The sequence below is a fragment of the Python bivittatus genome, unplaced genomic scaffold (assembly GCF_059951505.1).
Source record: "Python bivittatus isolate LINGU-HERP-01145 unplaced genomic scaffold, Pbiv_v1 ctg000200_np1212, whole genome shotgun sequence".
Lineage (NCBI taxonomy): Eukaryota > Metazoa > Chordata > Lepidosauria > Squamata > Pythonidae > Python > Python bivittatus.
In genome coordinates, this window is record NW_028277040.1 from 22,183,995 (window position 1) to 22,208,942 (window position 24,948).

Genomic DNA, 24,948 nt, shown 5'->3' on the forward strand with positions numbered 1-24,948 from the left:
CATTTTTGCTATAGATTGAATATCACAGCTGTATTAGACAAGTGTTTTGCTGTATATATTATATAGAAGCTCCTATAGGCAAGAAGGAATTGGATAATTCCCTTAGGTGTATGGTTCATATAATAGTTCAGTATGTAGAGCAGAATTAAGCCAGCCTTTATTTTACTAAGGGCCATACTTGGGTCATACTTTGTTTTGCCCTGTCCTTGGTGAGACATCTGTGCAGAGTAGGATGGTCTTTCTCATCTTCAATTCAATTAACCTTGAGAAACGGATATTCCTTAACTTTGAGATAACCTCATCAAAGACTCCTTAGACTTGGTGGTCTCCTTCTTGGCAGGCTCTTCAACCATGAACCTTGATGGTTTCCCTCTTGGTAAAACAGCAGAGCATTCCAAGATAAGATATACTTGTCCTTCTTGTCCTTGGTAAAATCCAGTGACATGACACCATTCAAAAACTGGTATGCTTAATTATGGTTCAGAGCCTATATAAGCTAGTCAAACCCTCCATGAAATGGAACTTCAGTGCAAACCTAATCGAGAGGGTACTACACATTTGCTGAGCTGTGAAGATCTGTCTGCCATCATCTCTCTGGTGTTTCCTGACTGGCAGACATACTCTTTCTCTTATTGTATTCTTGTCTTCTTGAATATTTGTAATAAGTGTCTTGTGTTAATATTTTTTATTGCTATCTTGGGTTGTGTTATATTCTTCAGTATACCAGTATATTCTCTGTTTACTGTCTCATATTATGTGATTGTTATTTTCATATACAAGTAGTCCTCGCTTAACAACGGTAACTGGGACCAGCAACTCTGTTGCTAAGCAATGTAGTCATAAAATGTGACATCACATGACTACACTGACTTACAAAGGCTGTTGCATCAGTTCCAGTTGCCCTCATTAGGCGAATCCTGCACAGTCATAGTGTTCCACAGTCACATGATCGCCATTTGCAACTTCCTGCTGGCTTCCCCATTGACTTTGCTTGTCGGAAGCTGGCAGTAAAGGTTGCAAATGGCAATCACGTGACCGTGGGATGCTGCAATCATCGTAATTGTGAGCCAGTTGCCAATGCCCAAATCACAATCACATGACGGAAGGGATGCTGCTATGGCTGCAACTATGAGGAAGAGTCATAAGTCCCCCTCGTTCAATGCCACTGTAACTTCGAACAGTAGTCGTTCAACAAGGACTACTTGTATTACCTTGGAATAAAGCCTTAAGTACTGGTATTGGTATGGTCATTGTTTCCAAATCCAAAAGAACTATAGAACCTGTGACCCAACCCTGCTGGGCACCTCCAAAGTTTAAACAAACGTATAAAATTTTAAAATACCTATGTAATACATAATTACTACCAACATAAAAAGTGCTTTTCATACAAAATTTATTTCACACTTTTATAGACATATCCACAGGTAATTTTCAGACATGATGCAACATTAGATGTTAGTAACAATTAATGTGGAAAGTGAGTATATACCAGTGATGTGACTTGAGATGACACTTTTACTTATTGATTATATATTTGTTTTTTCTGACAAGCCACCAGAACAACAAGTTAGTTTTAATGAAAACATTACAGTAGTGTTTCGGTTACTTTTTCAGTTGAATAAGCCCATTTCAGAGATGGAGTTTTAAATAACATTTATCCATCATACGTACTGTTGTGGGATTATTTTTATGGGCCACATATAAATAAAGTGGATGGGGATGACAAAACAGCAGCATTCAGTGGATTAATGTCAGGCATCAAATTTGTACCTGAAGCTTCAAAAAAGAGCTTACACCTTTTAAGTTAAAAAAGCTTTATGAAAAATAATTTGTATAAAATGTGTGGTCAAAAAGTTATTTGGATAATAATAAAAAGTGGAATGATAGAAATTGACATTAATAGCTAGAAATCACACCTTGGAACAGACTGTCATCCTGCACCAAGCCAATGTGTTTTTGTACTGGACTATACAGCACAAGACATATAATACCTGGTTTTTGAAGGTAAATATTTAAAGGTTTGCATAGTTTTCATCTGTTGTTAAATAACATCCATTAGCGCTGTGCCGTGCTTCGGATTTGATTCCAAAAAAGCACTTCAGAGTATACAGGACCACAAACACAGCATCCACCTGAAATCCTAAGCAATTGTGATTTTTCCTAGGATTGTAGAGCTATTTTCTGGAGTTGTCTAATGATTGCAAGAAAAGATATGACTGTTTTATAGAGGCACAGATAGTGCTATGTTTGGTCCCATGTGCTCAAAACACTTTTTGTGGAATTAAATTGCAACGCCCTGCATTGGACAGTTCCAGAATCCACCTTCTGATGGACGATTGGTATTTAATACATTGTAAATGCTAGAATAAGTGTCTAGTTCTTAATCAGTACCAATATTTTGATAAATGATAAGTCTGTAATTACATTTGTTACAAGTTTCAAATGGCATTTTGTATGGAATTATTCTTAAATTTCAGGAATGTAGGAAATTACTCAGTAGTCTTTAACTGGACCATTAAAAGACCATAGTTAATTTTTGGAATTTAGATTTTGTTTCAAGTGCTATAGGCTCTGCACTATTTAACTTTGTTCCAAACACAGAACAAGAAAATATTTGCCCTTTCCCCCACCCCAATGAGCACTTGCTATATTTTCAATTAAGTTAGTCATATAAAACCTCTATAGATAAATATCTGTAAGTATGCATTAGTGCACAAATTACTTAGAAGATACAACACATCTCTAGTACATAATTAGACATATGTAAAGAAGAGCTTTCTGAGAATATTCTAGTCATTGGAATTTAAAAGTTATTGGCACATTTGGTGGAAAAAGTTCGTTTTTATTCACTGAACTCCTTGATATGCTATTGCTCACTAATTAAAAATCTTTGGCTTAACAGTTGGTTAAAGACAAAGATTTATGGTAAAAATAAATATATAAGAATGACTTACAGTATATACAAAAAGTACAACCAGTATTCAAGCTTTAAAAAAGACAAAACCTGTGTATATATCAATGCAGGCTTTCATAGCCAGCGTCAATCCAATGGTGATGAGCTTTTGGGCTAATAGGCCGTGGTCTAATTCTTTGGTATCCTGATGTTTTGCCAGCAATTGTGGCTGCCATCTTCAGAGGTGAAAGTAGTTTGCTCTGTAGCGCACAGTTGCTGGCAAAATGTTAGGATACCAACAAATTAGATCACAGCCTATTAGCTTGGAAGCTCATCATTGGAAAACCTGTGTATATTTGGTGTAAGCGACATTCACACACGCTAATTTTTAAAACATTACTAAAACATGTCCTATTGCACATTAAAGATTGCTTTTAAGCATGATGCTTACACACAAGTCTTAGAACACAGAATTAGCAGATTTAGAGACCACAAATTTACCTGAAAATCACAAGTCCATATCACTGTACAATGGTGGGACTCTAAGTGATAAACTCTTTTCCTTTCTGCACGCTGTACTAGTACAATAATTAGAGTAAAGAGTGCCTTTAAACAGATGCAGAATGCTACGGTCTCCCTACTCAGAAACATCAACTACTCTTGCTAGACAAGAAGGCTTCTGTGAGAACATGATTGTAAGATAACTGGGCTTTCATTTAGAAATTCAGTCATACATCATTGCATCAGTTCTTGAACATGAAGAGTTGGATCCAGATGAAATTAGTTGAATTTGGATCCCACTGTTTTAAACAGGATCAAAAGGCAACTAAGTCTAGATCCAGAACCATTCACTATTTCATAGATATCTATTGGAAAAAATAAAAAAGCTACAAAGGTCAGCAAATGTTTGCTTCTCTTAACATGCATTTTTTCACAATTTACCCCTTAAAAACAAAAAATCTAAACATTGCAACCCCTAAAACTGAAATCAGTTACAAGATAATCTTCCAGAGGTTAGAACCAATTCTTAATGTCAGGGTTTAATCCTATTAAATTATTAACTTCTTAAATTATTAACCATATGCCATACATCCATATCTCTCACTTCTGAATAATCACAATCAGCCCTGATATAAATGGGATTAAAGTAAACACATTCTGGGTTTGGAGATAGGATAAAATCTCAGTATCACGATGGCCAGACAAGTCTGAACCCCCCATTTTTATTTTAAACATTCAGTGACAAAAAGAAAATCAAAGTCAAGTAACTATCCACAAATGGGAAAGAATGATGGGTTACACTACTTTCTATCTCACTTGGAGTCCCATATAATTTTCCTAACAAAATGATGGTATTCTCTTCTGATATTTAAATAATGAAGACAAATATACTGAAATATATCTGCATTTGTGGTTAGGAAAGTTATCTCGCTATCTTGCATCTGGTGAGAGAAGTTCCAGCAGTACAAGAAAGGTGGGATCAAGGAAACAGCTTTAAGGCTTGACCTAACATGTAGTTCAAACTCTGGAAATAACACGTAATTGTGCAGTTCAGTCAAATTTTGGCAAGGGCATTCTAACAAGCCACATAACAACTCAGGTTGCTTCCCCTCTCCTTTAGACTATAGCCAGATGTCCTTCCCCACACCGCCAGTTTCATTATGATAATTTTTTCTCAGCCCGAGGGCAGCCAAGTGCTATCAAGGTTAAGCTGGGAGCAAAAAAATCCACTACCTGGGAAAAATCCATATAGCTCCATTTCACCAAAAGGAGGGAAAATATCTCTCTTTCCTGACTGATAATTTGGATTTTAACTGCAATCTTTTTAAAAGACTGGAGATTTAGTTAATATATAGAGGCTGGTTTAGGGAGTCTTAAGGTTTACATCTGTAGCACCAAACAACTTTGATATGGAAATAACAACATCTACAAAAAAAAAAAAATAGGTCTTCCCACTTGCATCCATCATGTTGCTCAAAGACACCTTAAAATCCATTCAATCTTTAACTTCAGCTGAGATCCCTAGGAATAACTTTCATTTCCATTCCACTTTGTGATCCACTGTTTTTTTGCATGGTTCTCTTTACTTTTTCCATCTTTAATCTGCCTTTCCTCCTTCCGAATTCTTACAGCGTGGTAGCGGGGGATGCTGTCATCGTACCTGGAGCGCTGGAAGAACCCGCACTATAGGAAGGGAGAGAAAATGCCACAATGCATGTAACTATTTGTGTTGTTCAACGAGTATGGTCTTACCCAACCTGGAATCCCCCAGATGTGTTGCACTACATTACCCTTACCTCTATCTTGAAGAAGTGTATTATCACAGAGCATTCCTTTAAAGAGAGGGACAAATGCGACACCAGATGTCCTAGATATAGCAAAAAATCTCACCCAATATTGCAATCTAAGCTTGTCAGTGGAAAACTCTCAATCTCAAATTTATTTTACAAAAGTAAAATCTCTTTATGGTCAACCTGGTAATATTTCTGTGAAATCCAGTGTCAGAATTAAAGGCCAGCCCAAATCCAGTGATACCTCGGGTCACGAACATTTCTGTTCACGACCAATTCGGGTCACGAACAGCACCGTTCGCAAAATTTTGCTTCCGTCCATGAACTCCGCATCGGGTGACAAACAGGATCCGCAGCCATTTTCCCTCCCATGACACGTGGTCGTGGCTTCCTGTAGGGAGGGGGACTCTCCCTCCAAGCAATAACCCCCTCCCCACCCGCCTTCCTGTCCTCCACGCCAGAAGTCGCCTTGAGCAAGGTTAGCGTTCTCTCTCTTCGTACTGCACTGTACTGTATTTTGTTTCATATTTTTGTGGTTTAAAAAAAAAAATACATATGGTTCAGAACAGATTAACCATAATTACATTGAACCTTATGGGAAAATTTGATTCAGGACGCGACCAAAATCGGTTGGCGACCAAATTCGTAGGGGTCAGAACGGATTAATCATATTTACATTGAACCTTATGGGACAATTTGATTCGGGTCGCAACCAATTCGGGTCGCGACCAGAGTCGCGGAATGAATTAAGTTCGTGACCCGAGGTACCACTTTATATGGCACCTTGCTCAGACCATAGTATTTCCTAAGTATTTCATGTACCATATACAATTTACCTGGCTCAATAAAAGCATAAAAATGTATCCTTCACTTTCTGATTTATACCCAATAAGACATGCCTTTGGGAATCTATTCCTATGAATGTAATGTGAGCTCATCTATGGATTACAAAACTAGAGGTCAAACTCACTTATGCAGGCCTGGTGTCAGGATGCACCATGGCCAAATGCCAAAATCTAGGCCCCAGACAGCCTGCCAGAACTTAGGCCAAGCTCAATGCTAATTTTAATTTTAAGGTTGGTGCACAGACACCACATCCATGCACATCCACGCAGCTGCCATCTCCTCTCCATATCCCAAAACATTACATTACGGGACAGAGACATCAGGGAGGAAGAAAATGGGGGCTACAACAGAGCCATCCAACCTGTGCTTCTCACAGTGTAGTTCTTTGCATGAATGAGCATAAACATCAACCCAGTTCAGGATCCAGGTTTTCCTTTTCCCCTTATCGTGCAAAGAATTGGGGCTGAAAGCAGTGTTGCAATAGTTCCTTCCCATTGAATCACACTGTTGCCTTCCTGTCACCCTGCAAATTTCCAAGGGCAAAGGGACTATTACAGAGCTTTGTTCAGGAAATCAGGGCTGCCTGAGAAACCCATGAAGGCTTGGATGGAAAAGAGGATGTTGCCATGGGGCTCAGGGTACTGAGAGGAAAAGAGGGAGTATTGCCTTGCCACTTCAGAGGGAATCCCACACAGGTCTCCATCTAGCCTAGCAGTGCACCTGTCTTTACTCACATATTTTCCAAGTCTGTAAGCCTTATCAGCAGTTCTAGTCTCCACTCTCCCTGGGATTTTTCTGTGCTTTATTATTATCATTATTACAGTGAATTATCTTCCCTTCTACTAACAAGATCCACAGGCTCTTTCAACCTATGTACAAGAAATGCCAGCCAACAAGGCTAATAGGTCTTCAGAGAACAGGTCATACAGTAAAACCCCCTTCTCTTTGTTTTCAAATGGCCTGGATCAGTAACTACTCAGAAGGATGCTCATTTTTCAGACTATCCCCAGGGAAGTCATAAGAAGATATTTTTTTTCCCTCATGCTCATTATTTAAAATTCACAATGTTCCTCCCGCCCTTCAATCTATTTGGTCTACCCACAGTGTGTATTTCTAGCCCATACTTGGCACTGTATAGTGTTGTAGCAAGGACTCGGTCAGAGAAATAAATTTTGATTGGCCTGAGAAGTGGTCATATTCTTCCTAACTGGAACATTTCAATTTCTTTAGACATAAAGCAGTAAATGAAAGGGGTCATTCTGGCAATCCAACAAATGCAATGTACATTTACATCTATGCACTCAAGGTGTACAAGAACATTAGCCAGCATGCAGTAGGCAGGCTTTAGAGGAAGAAATGCAGATCCAAGTATAGATAAAATAAAATAGAAATTTGTCCAGTAGACTTCCATGAAAACTCAGCATTGAAAACTGCCTTATATTGGAAAGGGTAACAACAGCAGTAAAGGCTTTTGGCATGCATTTGTGTTAATAAAGCTATTATCTGTTCACTAAAAAAAAATCAAAATATGTCTTGCATCTCAAAACACAGCCCATATCTTACTAAAGCCTATCACTGATTAACAATTATGCATGACATAATCATTAAATCTTTAAACGTGGATCTTTAAATATGGATGTAGACCTAGTTATAACAGTTCTGTATATAATATCTGAGAAAAGTCCCATTAAGGTTCAATGGAGCTTTATCACAAGATTTTATTAACTCTTTATTGGATTGTGGTCCCTGAGCAAGTCAAAACAGAAAATGTTAAATAATTTAATGGTAATATATATTTTTCTTTCCTAATATTTGTTTTTGGTTTTCGTTTACCATTATGGCCTCCTTCTGGCATACATTCATTTAAATGTTGGAAAGTATGCACAGATAGGTTTAAATTCATTACATTTAACCGTTTCATTAACTTGTATGAAAACTAGAGTTGTGGTTATAACCTCAAATTTCATATTCAGATACTTCTGTTCTGCTTTGTCTTTTAACTGGTCAGTGTTCACTCAGGTAGCTTCAAAGAGGCTCAAAGGCTGTTTCAACCCTATGTATGAACATGTTGTTGTTAAGTAAAAGAGATGGAGTTACTCGGTGTCTGGCTGCTCGCTAGCAAATGGCAGTTTTAGCTCAGCATTTTCATCCTGGGAGAGTGCTCTCCTCATTAATTTACCACTGAATGTCTGCTATACAGTCCCAGTGTACTACGGGAGATTCATGGCCATGTTCTAAGAAGGACCTACAGTATACTTGAGTCACAGACCAGTCTTCAGAGATTCTCTTGGTCAATAGCTGCTGGCAAGCTGTCTTTCTGGAAAAGCTTGTCTGAGTTTACAGACTTCTGCTTGAGGAGACGAGCCAACATTCGGTGGAACACAGTTTGAAAGCCACCAGTTTGGTTTATCACAGGATTTTTTTTCCCTATTTCATAGGAAAATCAGAAGGGGTTTCCAGGGATGTGTTGTATCTCCTGGACCGTGAGCCAGCTTATTTAGGACTGGGATGCCAACCCTAAGTAGAAAGTCTCCAGAGGGTCAAGGGAATGCATAGGTAAACAGTAGTTTAAAAACAACTGGCAAAAGGATTGGCATATTCGTGCACCAAGAAAGATTATTCTAAAGAATGTAAGCAAGCATAAAAAGAATTGATATTTTGAAACAAGACAATCAGCGGAACAAATGCAGCAAGCTTTGAGTCATTAGCCACCGCAACCAACCTGCAGCTAATAAATTCAAAAAGCAATTACCAATTACAGAAGTGGATCAATACTATGCATCAGAAGTAAGCCTCTCTTTATCAGATGGCTGAGCATGGATCTCAGCCTTGTGATATGTGGCATCATAATGATCTTTCTTATCTCTCTTGAAGAAACCACACTATAAGGAAGCAAGGCATTTGGTTAATATTAGGGACTAATGTGCAAAAAGAAAAAGAAAAAAAAAAGGAGAAAAGAGTGAACTAACCAGACTGCTCTGTATGTAAATGTTAAAAATCTGTCTTATAAAATAACTACAGCAATAGGCCTGTGGTTATAATTTTTAACCCATAGCTAACTCCTTTGTGGCATGTTTTAATGCTTCGGTTATGAACCTTGGGCAGTAACTATCGGTAGATTGGCAAGCCTTTTTTAATCATTACTTTGAGAGCGTGAAAGAAATATATAATGCTTGCCAGGGCAACCAGGACGTGTTTGCTCCCTATAGAGGCAACAGCTACTTTTCTGCAAAATCAAATCTTGATAGTAGAGATAAGGCATTACGCGAACCATGGATAGATCAAAGATAAATGTAACTTTGATTCAGTATTCAAAATTACTTGATAAAAAGCTTTCTTACTGTGCCCATGCATAAAAGATTCACAAAGAACCTGGTGTCCTGTTTCTTGAATGAACTTTAAAAGCCAGACCCTGATTAATTTGAACAGCATCAGCACTGAAATCCTATTAATGTTTAAACAAAACAAAGTTCAGCTGAGTTTATCAGGACTTACTTTCGAGTTAAGTGTATATAGAATTGAAGGATAAGATGGAATAAGGTGTGGAGATATGGGAAGGACACAGAATATGCCCATCCCCTAGATCATGACATGTGCATCAGCATACATGCTGGGTAATGGTGGAATAAGAAATATGGAGTTGTGTGGGAGTCCCTCTACAGTTGTAGGACGCTTGTTTTCACATGGAAAAATGTTGGAAATACTGTATCTATAGTTAACATATAAAAATGGAATCCAGGCGCCTGTGTGTGGTCTCAATAGCAACAACATCTGAAGGAAATTCCAAAATTTGGGCCCTTATAAATACACAAATATGCTAACAATCTACCTAAACTCATTTAAAACTAAGATTTCCTTCCCCCACATATTATGTACTTGTAGAAGAAAGTATTTTAATTGTTTGACCAAACATATTTCTCAATATTAAAATAAATGTAACCTCTGAAAATCACAATTTTTCCTTCTTCATTTTTTCCTTTTTGAAAAAAAACCAAAAAAAAGTTCTTTGCACATTTCAAATAATGGGTGATTAAATATGACCAAACACATTGATAAAATAGCTCACCTTCCACAGTAAGAACACCAACAAAGCAAGCATTAATAACCCAGCAAGAATGGCAACCAAGATGATCCACCAAGGAACTCCTTTATATAAAGCTACTGTTTTTGCAGGAAAGACAGTAACCCGTACCTACAAAAGAAGCAGAAGAGTATGTCATTATACAGGAAAAACTTAGACAATGTGTTACAATATTGATTCTACACCAATACTGAAGCACTCAGAATTTTTTGTCAACTTTTTATTTTCCAGATGTGCTGGATTACTCATTCCATTATATCCAGGAAGTTGGGCTCTTGGCCATGCTGGGAATTATAGTCCAAACATCTGGAGGATATCAGGTAGAGGAAGGCTACCTTTTGAATTACAAAATAGTACAAAGCAATTGCAGAATTTCCGGGGGAGGTATGGTGAATTGAAGATGGCTCTGTGAGAGTGGAGTCGACAACCATGGCAAAGACCAAGGAACCAGTGAGTAGACTGATTCCTTGGATCCTCTCTGGATAAGCAGAGAACAGAAGATTGCCCACATGTGCTCTGGATGGCTCCTCCTCACAAGGAGACCGCAGGACAGCAGTTTTCTGCGGGTTTGAACACTGGGAGATGAAGGGATTAGCCATCTTGCTCACAACCGCAATGGAACCTTTTAAAGGACACTAAGTTTGCAAACCTCACTTTCTAATCACTTTCAGAAATCGCTTATTAACTATTTTAAAGCTATTAGAAACCTTCGGAATGAGAAGTTTGAAAAGTCTTCATTGGGTGAGTTTATCTTTGAACAAAAGAAAAATTAATTATAAGCTTAAGAATGACGCCCAGAGTCACCCATAGGGGGGAGGGGGGGCACACAAATTTAAAAATAAATAAATAAATAAACTTAAAGAATCTGAAATAAACAGCAAAAAGCTAAATAGGATTTTGATGTTAGAAAGTTATAAACAGACTAAGGGTCCCGATAAATTTGAAATATTGAAACTTTTACAATAAGATTTTGGAATTAATTATAAAGAATAAACATCTTCTTGTGGGAAATAGATCTGTTTGGGTTTTGGGAAGAGATAAGCAATTTCATGATTTAAAAACTGGACACTAGAGGGACTAAAGATTTTAGGTAGAAAAAAAAAATACAAGCTTATAAAATGCAAAGCGTTATAACAATGAAAATACTGAAGAAGATTTTTGAAGAATGGAGTCAGAAATTAGTAGCCACCAAATCAACAATGTCAGTAATGATGTCTGCTTTTATGGATAGACTATGTCCAAAAGGTGTTATTGAAGGAATGATAGATGTAGAACAAATTTCATGTGACAAGGTAGAGTCATGAAAAACAAGGTTTTTCCTATTGGATTTACAAAAGAGGCTTGTTAAAGCCTTGAAAAACTCTGTGCGATGGGACAAAGAAGAAATTAAGACAAATATTACAACAATATTTGAATGGACTAAAGATTAAGACTGTTAGAAGTAAAACAAAGGAATATAAAGCTGGTTTATTTGATCAAGTTTAAAACAAGATATGTTGTTACCTCTAGCAACCCTTTATATACTTTCTGTGGACACCAGGACTGAAAAGATGATGTTTTATGGATTTGTCTCTTGATAAGGGATGGGATATGGGATGAAGAGATAAATGTTTGTAACCTTAGAAGGGGTAAAGAGTCACTAAATTTGTTTATATTTGTTGTTATGAGGGTTGAAAGTCACTACTTTATATTTTTCTTTTCTCCTTATTATATTCTTTTTCTTTCTTTCCTCTTTAAGTTTTTTTACACCATTTATTCTGTCTATTTTCTCTTTAAGTTTAGTTTGTATTAGATTTTACTATTAAAATCAAAATTCTTAATAAAATTATAATAAAAAATAAGAGGAAGCAATTGCAGGACCACTTTCAATAATCTTGAGAACTCTTGAAGTTCCCAGAAAACTGGAAGAGACCAAATGTCATCCCCATCTTTAAAAAGAGAGAGAAGGAAGATCCAGGAAACTACAGACCTCTCAGTGTGCTGTCTATACTGAGCAAGATCCTTGAACAGATGATCAAACAGCATGTTTGTGAGCATTTGGAGAGGCATGCTACAATTAACAGCAGCCAGAATTTGTATTTTGCAAACAAATTGTGCCAGACTAACCTTATCTCTTTCTTTGATAAAGTTACTAACTTAATAGATTTGGGGAATGCTTTAGACATAGTGTACTTGGATCGCAGCAAAGCCTTTGACAGAGTGTCTCATGATATCTCCCTTAATATGAGCTAGATGATATAGCTGTTAGATGGACTCATAGTTGGCTGAATGACCACACCCAAAGAGTGGTCATTAATGGCTCCAGCTTGGAGGAAAAATTCAAGTGGAGTACCACAGGGTTCTGTCCTCAGTCCTGTGCTGTTCAACATTTTATCAATGACTTGGATTGAAGGAGTTGGAGGCAGGGGAGAGACTTATAAAGTTTGCCAATGAAACAAAGCTGCAGGGTGGTGGCCAACACTACAGTTAAAAAGATTCAGAAAGACCCAGACAGGATTAAGCAGTGGGTTGAGATGAACAGGAAGGCATTTAACAGAGAGAAATGTAAAGTTATGCATCTGGGCAGGAAAAATGGAAGGCACAAGAATAGGATGTGGTAAGACCTGGCTCGGCAGTAGTACATCTAAAAAAGATCTGTATGTCAACAGAAGGCAACCACAAGTTGTCAACCTTGTCAACCACAAGCTAAACGTGATCCAGCAACATGACACAGCTGCTAAAATAAACACATCTATCTTGGGTTTGTTAACAGTAGCATAGAATCCAGATTACAGAAAGTAATCATTTTATTCTATTCTAGACAGACCCTGATAGTGACAAATTGAAGAAAGTTGAGAAGAGGGCTCCAAAGTGGTGAAAGTGTAGAAAGCAAGCCTCATAAAGAATGGTTAAAGGATCTGAGAATGTTTAACCTATAGAAGTGGCTATCTTGAGTCCCAACAATAAAATACTGAATGTATAGACATAGAAGTGTTCAATTTACTGGTGGATACAGGTTTAACATAACACTTTTTAAAAGTGTATTCTGCATTGGGGTCTGTTTCTATTGTCCTGCAACGTCCTAGGGGAAACACTTGGTGTTTATTTGTTCTTTTCCACATGGGTCTCACTCTAATCTTTTCTCTTTCTTTTTCCTTTAGTGACCATTCTACTCTGGTCTCCTTTTCCTTATTCCTTCTTCTTCAGTCAATATTTCACTTTATTCCCATCTCCTCCATCTTCATTCAGCCAGGGTAGCTACAAGGATATAATACCTGGTGAAAATCTGCCTCTCCTACATGGTGTAGCATGTTATTTCCAATATAATTCTTAGAACTCCTTTAACGGCAGGGGAAGAAATAGGGTGAGGAGAGTTGGAAACTGGATGGAGCCAGTATTTTCTGTTTATTTCTGTTTCTTGAGGGTTGCTTTTTCTTTTAAAAAGCTGGTATTTGTAAGCCTATTTTAGGGTTTTCACTAGAGTTTTATAGGTTTCCCTCCTCAAAAAGGTGCAAAGTGTACTGCGGATCTTGGCAATTGGGGTCAGTCTGGAGGTCTGAAGGCTTTGAGGTCACTTTTTCTTTTGAGGTTGCTCACTACTCTAACATTTTTACTAATTCACAAGAGCAATGACAATCATTTGCTTCCCCAAAACAGTACCACAGAGATTCTTTGGGAACCAGTTTTGGAAATGATGAATTTCTAAAATGTTATTTGAGGAAAAGGAGTGAATAGAATTATTGACCGAAGTGGATAGGTTTGGATGTGCTGTACTATCCCACCAAAAGGGTCTTATGGGCATTGCCTAGATATTTTCTCATTTGGAGGGAGGGAGGCAGGCAGGCTGGCTTTTCCGTCAATGGCTCTTAGGACAGCTGTAAGTAGAGAAATATTAAAGACTCACATTTGCAGCTTCATTTGTCAGCTTGACATTATCTGCAGCAGAGATGCCAATTCTAGCTCTAACAGGAATGTCTAGATAGTTCATTTTATAGAATTCCTGTGGAGTAGCAAAAAAAGGCTTTCTTTAGAACAAATAAAAGAACTCAGTTCAAAACTGTATAAGATAAGTTTATGGAACCTACCTCTAGGAAAGTGCTGTTCCACAACCTTGAGCGCAATACTACTATAGCTTTACTGTCTAAGCCTTGCAAGGAACACGTTATGTTGACACAGTTTGCCTCTTCATTGCATTCCTGCAAGTAATACACAGAATATATTCAAGAGACCTTCACTCAAAAGCAGATATACAGCATTTTTTGCAAGGTTTCTGCAAGCCAATTTTTTCAAAGCAAATGGAAAATCTTTTACATTTAAAATATTTCAATCCTAACATGAGAGGAAGGAGGAAATCTGTATGAAGGGAAGAGAGAAGCAGCTTTTTATCTTTTTTCCCTCATTCAGCTTTCTTACAGCCCACAGGATGGCATGGGTTGCAACGAATGCAAAATTCACTTCAGGTGTTTATGGATGGCATAGTTTTGCTGCTGGCTTGGGAGGGGGTCTGTGGAACAGGAATACTGGATCCAAGCCTTTCCCAGTCTGTACATCCCATTTTGCCCAGCCCTGAAGACTGCTGACAACAAAGAGGCAAGAATGGCAGAAATTTCCATGCTCCCAACAAGGAAGCATAGGAAAATCACTGGAATGTTCTCACTGGAACCAAGGGAATGCAGCCTTATAGGTCTCAAGTTTATTCTACTGCTCCTGCTCTAGTCGCATAGTTGGATAAAGCCCTACTTTCACTAATTCCACTAAAGAATAAATTCAGTAAATGTGAATATAATAGCAAAACCAGTAGAAGGCTGGGGGGTTATTTTCATAAAACGTCTTTCCGTGTCTTTCCATCCTTCTGCCTCTTTTTAAATTTACAAATAGCTTATTTATTTATTTTTGTCCCTTCAAGTCAGTCTTGAGTCCTGGCAAGTGCCTGGGCAAGTCCTTGCAGTTTTCTTGGCAAGATTTTCAGAAGTGGTTTGCCCTTGCCTGGTTCCCAGGGCTGTGAGAGAGTGACTGGCCCAAAGCCACCCAGCTGGCTTCGTGCCTAAGGCAGGACTGGAACTCTCGGTCTCCCAGTTTCTAGCCCAGTGCCTTTAACCACTACATCAAACTAACTCGCTCCAAATGACTAATACTAATAATAATATATGTAGCCTTTACATGCTTTCTTATGTTTCAAGTTGTCACAGACTGGAACTTAGTTTTCAATCTGACAGACTAATCTGAGAAAAATTATGCTACCATAAAATTGTGCATCTTTAGATGCTAGAAAACTCTTTTGGGTGTTTGGAATTTTTAAATATAGGTGTTTTAAATGTGCTAAATATAGTTTAACAGGTGTACTTGACAGTAGATTGCATTTAGTAGAGTTTGAAATCTGAAAGAAAAAGGCAAATGTGGAATTCCTGTTATTTTGGTACATATGCATCACTGCTGGTTCCAAAAATAAATACTGAGAGGGAAGTTGACAAGGCAATTTGCCACTGATTAAATAGGTGCTCACCAGTGTCTTATACTTTCTTTCTGTAAATAAAGAAAAGCCTTTGCTACCCTCTGTCTGCTTCTCTGCAACTTCACGCTTTGTCCGTGAATTTTTAGACACCTAGAAGTATGAACAGGCATACAAAAATAGTCAACATAAAGCATGCTGCAGACCATTAAAAAATAAACATAAACAACCACTTAAGCAGAATTCACTATTGAATTCTGTAGCCAAGCATTCACAAGCATTTAAGTTTTCATTTTAATATATTTATCAAAAGTCTTTATAGATTTTTTTCATGAGCAGAAGTGGGAAGGCAGGGCAAATGACAAAAGAAGCGTCATGCCATTGTGACACAAGCTACACCCATTTCACACATGTGTCATGACATCAAACACATTTATGAAAGGTGTGGAACTTATAGAGAGTCTCTATCTTCATCATTTTGATGCAAGTCACCTCTGATCCTGAAGCAGATTACAACAATATTCAAAGGGGAAAAAATCCATTTAAAGCAATATAAAAACAGTATCAGAAGATAAGAGCAATCCACTAAAAAGACAAGTATAAGGAGTTAAATGCTAAAGAAAGCAAATATAAATCAACATGTTTTTAGAAGGCATCTAAAACATACCGGTATTAGATTAGTGTCAGGCCCAGCCCAAGAACAACAGGGAAACAGTCCAACCAAGTTCAGTTCTTTATTGCTTACACCATATAGGCAGAACCTTGCGAGACTAAATCTGTACTATGCTAACCTGATAGATATACTCTGGGAGAATCTAGGGAGTGGCTGTCTTAAATCTCTTCTTCTTCCCACGCTCCTGCTCTGGACTATGTTGCCTCTTGTCTCTTCCTCTTCCTTCCTGGAATTTTCCCCCTCCTTCCCGAGAACCTGGGTCTCTACTGCATTTCGTCATGCCACCTCCCCCTTCATAGATACATTCCATCCCATGGAGGAAAAGTTACTCAACAAGACAGGCATCACTACTTAGAAAGCTTTCCTCCATGGTATTGCCAAGTGACTTAGAGGAGGGCCTCCCCTCAATCTCAGAGAGGCCTTGATGCTGGGTTATGGGACACATTCTTTCAGGTAGCCCAGTCCTGGGCTACCTAGGGCCTAGCAAACTCTGCCCTAAGCCCACTAGGACCAAAGATAAAATAACTACACTGGCAGCATACAAACATTTAGATGTGGGTTTACTTGCCAAGAGCAGAAGAGGGAACTTGTTGGGATAGAGGTTGCATGATGGAATGCATACAGAAATTAAAAAGCAAGGGAGTATGCAAATTCCACAATTATTTATGTACAGGTGTGCTCTTCCTCAAGAGAAAGGAAGGAAAACTTTTCTCTGTCCACATTCTCCACTTCTCCTTCACACAGGTACTGTACGCTACACATTCCTGCAGTCCCAGACATCATGTGAAATGTTATCAGGGTAGCAGGACTTGCCTAAATACTGGGCCAAGGAAGCAGGCAAAAGTCTACACTTGTTTCATTCTTTATTCAAGAAGCCAAAGATCAAGCCAACCCCATCACCAACTCCATCATCCCTTCTAAATACCACAGAGCAGCCATTTTAATTCAAAATATACAATTGCACTCATTTACCTGAACTTTCAAAGGGTTTATTTCATTTTGAGGAGCGCACTGTAATTCTCCTAATTCCTTCGAATGAATGGAAACCAAATAGAGCAACCATTTGCCTCCTCTCAGTTCTTTCGGCCACATAATTTCCAAGAAAGCTGTACCAAATGCTTTTAGTGGCTTACCTAAGTTAGTGATCTATCAGAAATAAAATACATGCATTTGCTCATATTAATTAGTAGATGCCCTCTTGAAAACTATCATGTAATATAAATGCAAATATTCCAATTTACTATGAATCTGTTTCCTTTTTACTTATTATGACAATATAGTATAAAACTCTCATTTCAGCCTTCTTCAGTATGGTCTTTTCCAAATGACTTGGTCAGGTTGAAGACGGTGGCTCAACTTCCAATACAATCATATACAGTATGAGTCATGATACATTTTATTTATTTTGCTTGCATCTTTGATTTTGAGAAAACTCTAATAGAAGTAAAATCACTGCAATGTATGATTTCAAAAGCCACTATGTTTTATGTAAGCAGCTTCACTGAAGGCAGGGGAGTCCTGGGGACTAGGAACATCTGAAATCAGTATTTCTAGTGATTCCTATGGTTGATAAATGTCATTAGTTTGGAAGTGCTCCTTCTGTTCATGGAAAAGGACTCCGATGCACCAAAGATTCCTCCTGATGAAAGGGAGTTCCCGTAACTTGTCAGGTCACCTCCCACTCCATTCTGTTGAGTCCAACAACTGTCTGGAGCAGGTTTATTGGAAGGTACCATGGACTAAAAGGGAAAAAAAATGTCTCTCCCCTCTCATTACCAGTGTGAGAATCCTGTGAGCAGAGTTCCTGTCATGGGAACTTAAGATCTAAGTCACTACATTCACACAATATTTAGTCTCAGCCAGATTCTCTGTTTCCCTCTCTCTTCTTTCTCTCTAACAGCATGTGTATACTACTTAATCAAATAGGCCAGATGCAGTGTAGATACACTCCATAAAGAGGGAAATTTGCAGCTATTTTGAGATACAAATGTCTTGAGTAAATAAAATTGTTTGTAAGTCATAAGAACATATCTAGGATCACCTACCCATCAAGGGAAGATTATTAAATAACTGTACAGTGATTAAAAAATAATACCTGCTAGCACTAAAAAGTTATGTTTAATGCTAGTAGGAATTATTTCTTAATCACTATACAGTTTGGGATTTCCCCCCATCCCCATCCCTTCAAATATTCTTAAGGAATATGCATTTAACAGTACTTCTAAGAGATGTGTAATTCTTTGAATATGAAATGCAAAAGTTCTGAGTCCCTTATTTTATCTCTATTTTTAAGCACCCAACTTCACTGGTTGATTTCAAGCATTGATACACCTACATGCACAGATGAACATCTATCTATACATTGCTTTTTGCCAGAAAAACAAGGGCAAACTTCTCCCTAGTGATGGTCTTTTAAAAAATGCCATTGAGATACAAAGGCAAGACCATGTGTGAAATTTCAAGGAGATTATTTGAAAACCAAAAAGGAAATAATCTTTTTTTTCATACAGGCCAACTTACCCTGAACTCATATTCAATTAAACTACCGATGTCATCTTCAGATTTCATTGCACTTTCCCCAATGATATTACCTCCAAAATACACCTGGGAAGGCTTAGCAACCCTATTGTTAAAAAAACACACAAACATAAATAAATGACCTTTAAAGGGACTATCTCTGGCACTGATTTGTTAAGCCAGCTATGACACTTACCCTGTAAGTGATAAAAGCAGTTCAATAACTACTTTAGCTTTTGCAGTAATTGGTTCCAAATTAGTCTGATTGCTTGTTCTGCAACAAAAAAGAAATAAAAGGACTGTTTCAAAGAATAGTCAACTATTTTCATGTTATAATTCAGATGCCTTCACAACCTATTCATGGTCATATCAGAATATTCGAAACAGATTAGGAAACACGAAGAATCTGGTTAAAAAAAAATCTTACGTTTCCAGTTTCAAATTGATGTCCAGCTCTTTTGTATCAACATTAACTTTAGTTGTACTTAAAATCACATAAAATGTAACCTAAAAAAAGGGAATAAAAGGAGTGATTATACTACATTGCAGGCATAAATGTTATATGCCATAATTCATTTATTTGCTGGGATTGTTTAAAGTCAGACAGACATAATTGAAGTACTGGCAGCAGTCTCTTATTTGCTATTGGAATTTACTAAAGCCAAAGTTTTGTGAATGGTTGTATAATTTCTAACTTTTTACATATTGTACGCTCTACTCCCCCCCCTTTTTTTTTTGCTGAAAGATGCTCCTTTTCTTTTAATATTACTGTTATGGCTTCTGCCATAAATAGGAAATAAGGAGTAGCTCCTTTGCTTATTTTCTGATAGATTTTATCTTAATAGATATATATGGTTCTACTTTATTTTTTAAGCTCAATCTTTTTTTTAATGAGGGGGTTGTATACTTCAACTATCAGAAACGTAGGGCACTCTGATATTCCGTCATTCCATCCTCCAAGACAATAGAAACCATACTTACAGTAGAATTTCTTTTGAAAGGATTTCCAAGTTCACACTCCACTTGAGAACCATTGGGATTAGCACCACAGGTGAGCAATTTTTCCTGCATTAATAAAGGACAGGTGCATCAAGGCCAAATTAAGTGAAATAACAACACCTTTGAACATCTTCATCATTGGGGGGAGATGGGCGGGGATAAGTTTGATAAATAAATAAAATAAATAAATAAGTACATTTGGTGGAATTATTTACCGGAAAGCTCTTCCACTCCCTGAAAGCAGAATAAGTCAAGCTATCTGGAAAGGTTGCTACGAATCTCGCTTCGTGGGCATCTTCACCATCTTTCAGGGGGTACATTGCATTGGAAGGACTGTTGGTCACTGTGATTTCAAGGGCGATATCTTTCTGGTCTTTGAGAACAAGCATTGGAACATTGTTCTCCCTGGAAAAATAAAACTGAGTCACATCACTGGGAACTGGAGGGTAGTACCACATTCTTGCAAATTCCTTCTGTCAGGCTTACATGGGGAAATAGGCAAATCTGTCCTCATTTCCTTCTTTGGTGCAAAATCTGTACTGCATCTTCAAATTGCTGTGGCATACATTGTCTGATCCACAGCCTTCCTTCAGGAACTGCACCTACAAAGAACACAAGTTCAGTGGTTCGATTTCAAATGCCACATGCGATTTAACAAAAAGCAATTGATGGATGTTATTTTAATGTGCTTCATCTTATATATTTCAGATATTTATATAACACCACTCAGCTGCCTCATATTCAGGCAATGATACAACCATAAATAGGAAAATAATTCAGACACAATATCAAATATATCACTCCCATCACATCGTATTCAATCCACAGTAAGCTATGTTCAGTTCTTCCTATTCTGTTTTTCTTCATTTCCACAAACTAGCATCTCTGCCATTCTACTTTACTTGTACTCTTTACTTCAGTAATATTTAGATCCAGGAGATGCACAAGCAAATCAATGGTGGCAATCTGTCACGAGCGCTATCCTCTAGCCCACCAACAGTTCTCAGTACTAAGGAGGCAGCATTCCATTCATCAGGAGCGCTGGGGGCGGCCTTGTAATGGAATCAGCATTCCAAGGTCAGGGACGAGGGTGTTTCACAACTTAGCAGAGCAGAACATCATGGGAATGAGGGTACACAGCCATCAGTCTGCTGAAGAAGAACCTAATTCAATGCTCATTTCAAGGAGATGTAAAGTACAGTACAATGGTGAGAACGCCTGTAGAACACACAAAGATCTTCATTCATATTTGTACTCTAAAGCCATTTTATCATCTCCAACAAGGCAAGAAGGATCTACGTTTCATTCCCAATGCCTCCAGCCTTCTTGACAAAATAACATATACTGGTACTGACTGAAGTGGCAAATGCTGTTGAAATAATATTTCCTTTTTCTATAGGTTTTCTAAGCACGATATAGCATTACTAATAAGACTCATATAGATGTCTAGAGTAAAGACTCAATAAATAACTTACCTCTGAATGAACTGTGTTGGGCTCACTAGCATTCAGAATTGGAAGAAGGTCTGGCAGTGATCTTCCCTGTCTCCTTCTGGCCTCAGGAGTATGAATTGCAATGCTAAGAGATACAGGAATTGGACGCAATTTATCTTTGATTTTTTCCTAAGAAATAAGGGAGGAGATTCTGATTAATACTTGGAATATATTCCAACTGGATTGATTTGAAACTTGCTAATACATGCTATCACAAAACTGGAATATAATACTATTCATTCATTCATACAAACAAACAATTTATAGGCCACCCAACTCCCAATGACTCTGGGTGGTTTACAATTAAAAAGTTTTTTTTTTTAATACAGCAGATGAAAAAGAGATCATGAATGGCCGAACAACAACATATAACCAAAACACCCATCCAGCATGGATTCAACTTTCACCCTGCCCCAAAACCTGGGAGAGTGGCAAGGTCCTTAATAGGTTCCTGAACATCATCGGGTGGGAGCCATCTGGATCAATTAGATGTGTTTCCAATGCCACCAATTCAGGTGATGTTTTAAAATGCAGGCTGGCTTATCTAAAATAAACTAATTCCCCCATCCCAATTTTAAAGAGCTGGTACGCATTTTGTAAAATATAATGAATTACATGTCTCCTAGAATTATATAAAGGCTCACATGACAACTGAAGTTAAACACAGGAACCAATACTGTTTTATCTAGCTTCCTCTCCCTCCTCATTCTTAATGCAAATGTGAACCATACCCTCCAGTGTTTTTCTGCCACTCCATACTAGCAGCAGCTTCTTATAGGGAAAGGCACCCACCCACGAGATGATATAGGTTATATGCAGGATTAGTGCTGCTAGTCATTACAGTGGAGAACACATGTGTAGAGTCTATGGCAAATGCAACAAAACATTTCAAGGCTGGAACATTCTGATTCTGAAAGATCACATTCCAACTTCACCAGAAGGGCTTCATTTCACAGTCAGAAAAGCCCATTTTGAGAGAGAACCACTTTTGGTAAGATTGGAACAATACTGGAACACTTCTGGTGAGGTTAGACCATTTCAACCTTAACCTCTACTCAAATCTTTAACACAAGAGTGGGCAAGCCTTCCAGATGTTTGGGACAATAATACTCATGACACTCATATCCCAGGCAAGTTGCCTGGGAGGGATGGGAGTTGGAGTCTAAAATATCTGGAGAAATTCAGGTTGTTTCCCCCTGCAGTCACTACAGCTCTCATTTGTGGCCTGTGGTCCGCAGGCTGGCTACCCCTATGCTAATCGTGGGTTTGATCCAAGCAGGACCTGAAAATGAGAGTCCTAGAACAATTGGAGACTTTTTTTGCTCATCATACCTCCAGTTCAAGCCTGGTAGTCACACACTCTTCCAACTTCTGTCCTCTGAGAGTCACACTTCCGCTAAATGGAACAGAGCGGAGCTTAGAAAAATGCACTCTTGGTGGCAAGCCCAAGCGCCTCCTCTCATTTTCTGCTTCAAATGAATAGTTCAAAACTGGAGAAAGGAGCAGTGTGGAGGGGGAGGGAGAAAAAACAAAATACTTGGAAATAGTAAGGCTAAGAGATACAGCAAAATAAAGATTGCACTCCATCCAAGCTAGGTCTGGGAAGAAAACATCCCACATGGCTAGCCAACTATCCAAATGCAAATATTCAAATGCTTTTGTTTTTAAAAATGCCCCTGGAAAGTATACTGTAGTTACATATATTGGGAATTAACCAGAGATTTCCCCATATCTCCTGCACGCTTGCACTCTGTGCTTTTGCTAAATGGTACTAGTTTTGTGCTTTACCCCAATGGCTATATTTGAACTCATTGGCATTAGTGACCTTATTCAGCCACATTATGATTGATAACCTCAAGAATTCTGCTAATGTGATGTGATGTGACTTTTATTTTAAAAGGAAACAAATAGTAAAGAAAAAAAAGTGCTGGCCCTCTGTAACCTTAACCATTTTAGCACAACTACTCTGGAAGGGGGGAAATTAAACAAAACAAAATGGAACATGATTTTCTTTAAGTAGGCGTTCACTTCAATCCATTTTGAAGACTGTTCCTAAACTTCAGATCTTTCAGAGTCAAGAGGCCAAATTCTGGAGACTGTGAGCTGAGACACACCCAGAACACCCAGGATGGAAGATTTAGGCTGGCTTCTTTCTTGTTCTTCAAACTCAACTCAAAGGGCAAGGTTGACCTACAAAGAAAGCAGCTTTGGAGAAGACTTCTCCCAGATGTTTCCCTGTATTGCCCTTGTGGAGTATCTACATTCACAAAGAAACAAGGATGAGATAGCTAAATTTCTGAAATCATCCACAAAAGTAATAAGGATGATAAAAAAAAAAAGCAAGACACTCTCAACTGGAGTTTGACTCTTTGTTACTATATTAGTTGTCTTGGTGATTACTTTGCTTGACAACAATATGGAAGTGATTTTTCCTGCCTTCTTCTACATTTTACTTCCCATTGTAACTTACAGCCTTGGGATTCCTAGTGGCCTCTCATCCAAGTACTAACAAGGCCAGAAACTACTTGGTTTTTTTCAAGATCAACAAAATACTGTCACCTGCTGGGGCAATAATGATAGACAAGTATTATTATCAAAACTTACTTATTTTTTGATTGAAGTTACTCTCACTAGCTGTATATTCAAAACATGATCTAATGTTCAGGCTGCAAAAATTCAAGAGGATAGAAGTGATTTTACAAAGAGAGTTGTATATGGCTGACATTTTGTTAAAAGTTATTGGAAGCTCAAGAGGAAGGGCCCCTCTTTGAGAGGTCCTTCCTCTTACATTGGACTCTCAAACATATTTTTTAGATAGCTAAGGTCCAGTTATCCTAACAGCACAGGGTTGCACTAGGGTTGACTTATTTCAAAGCCAATGACATAATGTGCAAAGACTTCTAGGTCTTGGAAAGCTTCCACATTGTGACTTTATCCTTGCCAGCCTCAGGAAACTGAAATAATGTTAGCATGGAGTTTCAGGCTCCATTAGGGACAGGAAGTGTTGTATAGGCAGCTAGAGCCACACGTGAGCAGAGAGTTCCAACTAATCATTGAAGCTTCCTGTCCCTACTGCTCAACCCACTTGTTGATCTGACTCTTCCAAACAAGTCAGCAATGAGAAGAATAAGGAAATGGAACACCCTCCTCTGCTTGCCTTGCCTTCTCCTTCTGGGCCAAGGAGTTTTTCAACTCTATCTGGAGATGCCAGAGCATGAATCTAGGGCCTTTGCATACAAAGCATATGCTCTACCACAGAGTTATGACTGTCCTTAAATGAAGGGATGCTGTATTTATTCCCCGCTACTAATTTCTGAAAGAACCATCCTAAGAGTGAAAGTATCAATGGGCTGATTGAGTAATCCACATGACCGTACACCATGAACCTGAAGATGACTAAAGTTCCTACATAAATCCATGTAAATCTATTTCCTAGAAATGGAAACAAAAACAAAAGGTTCAATGGCTCACCAAAGGTTACTGGACACGTCACAGTTCCTCATATTCAGATCAATTTTGTCTGGAGAGATCATAATGGTTTTCTTAATATTTATCACAGGTCTTGATCTTGTGAGAAGTGAAGCAAGGAAAGAAAGGGTCATTAAAATAAAAGTAGTAAGAGGAAAGAGGAAATGTATTATGCTAATAAAACAGTAAAAATAACTTGAAGTTTCGGTCTTAAGCTAAGGATGTCAGGCAAGGAGAATGAAAGCTACCCTGCTTTGTT

General features: G+C 38.1%; 1 protein-coding gene across 3 annotated transcripts in view; it reads right to left on the bottom strand.

Annotated features, from left to right (window-relative positions):
* Positions 1-3,166: 3,166 nt before the first annotated feature.
* The window catches only part of ITGA6 (integrin subunit alpha 6), a 64,324-nt gene continuing 42,542 nt past the window's right edge, over positions 3,167-24,948 (bottom strand). For 2 of the 3 annotated variants that reach the window (XM_007431082.4, XM_088135806.1), the window contains 16 exons: positions 24,693-24,788; positions 23,826-23,887; positions 22,554-22,711; positions 21,204-21,350; positions 20,215-20,330; positions 19,944-20,133; positions 19,711-19,794; positions 19,157-19,236; positions 18,926-19,003; positions 18,733-18,835; positions 17,185-17,358; positions 15,594-15,692; positions 14,176-14,286; positions 13,995-14,090; positions 10,097-10,222; positions 3,167-5,077 (listed from right to left, as the gene is read on the bottom strand). In XM_007431082.4, the coding sequence (XP_007431144.1) occupies positions 4,916-5,077; positions 10,097-10,222; positions 13,995-14,090; positions 14,176-14,286; positions 15,594-15,692; positions 17,185-17,358; positions 18,733-18,835; positions 18,926-19,003; positions 19,157-19,236; positions 19,711-19,794; positions 19,944-20,133; positions 20,215-20,330; positions 21,204-21,350; positions 22,554-22,711; positions 23,826-23,887; positions 24,693-24,788 (1,882 nt within the window). In that variant the 3' untranslated portion in view covers positions 3,167-4,915. Of the gene's footprint in view, positions 5,078-8,782; positions 8,913-10,096; positions 10,223-13,994; positions 14,091-14,175; positions 14,287-15,593; positions 15,693-17,184; positions 17,359-18,732; positions 18,836-18,925; positions 19,004-19,156; positions 19,237-19,710; positions 19,795-19,943; positions 20,134-20,214; positions 20,331-21,203; positions 21,351-22,553; positions 22,712-23,825; positions 23,888-24,692; positions 24,789-24,948 lie in introns of all 3 variants that reach the window. The other variant, XM_007431081.4, reaches the window with a different exon arrangement.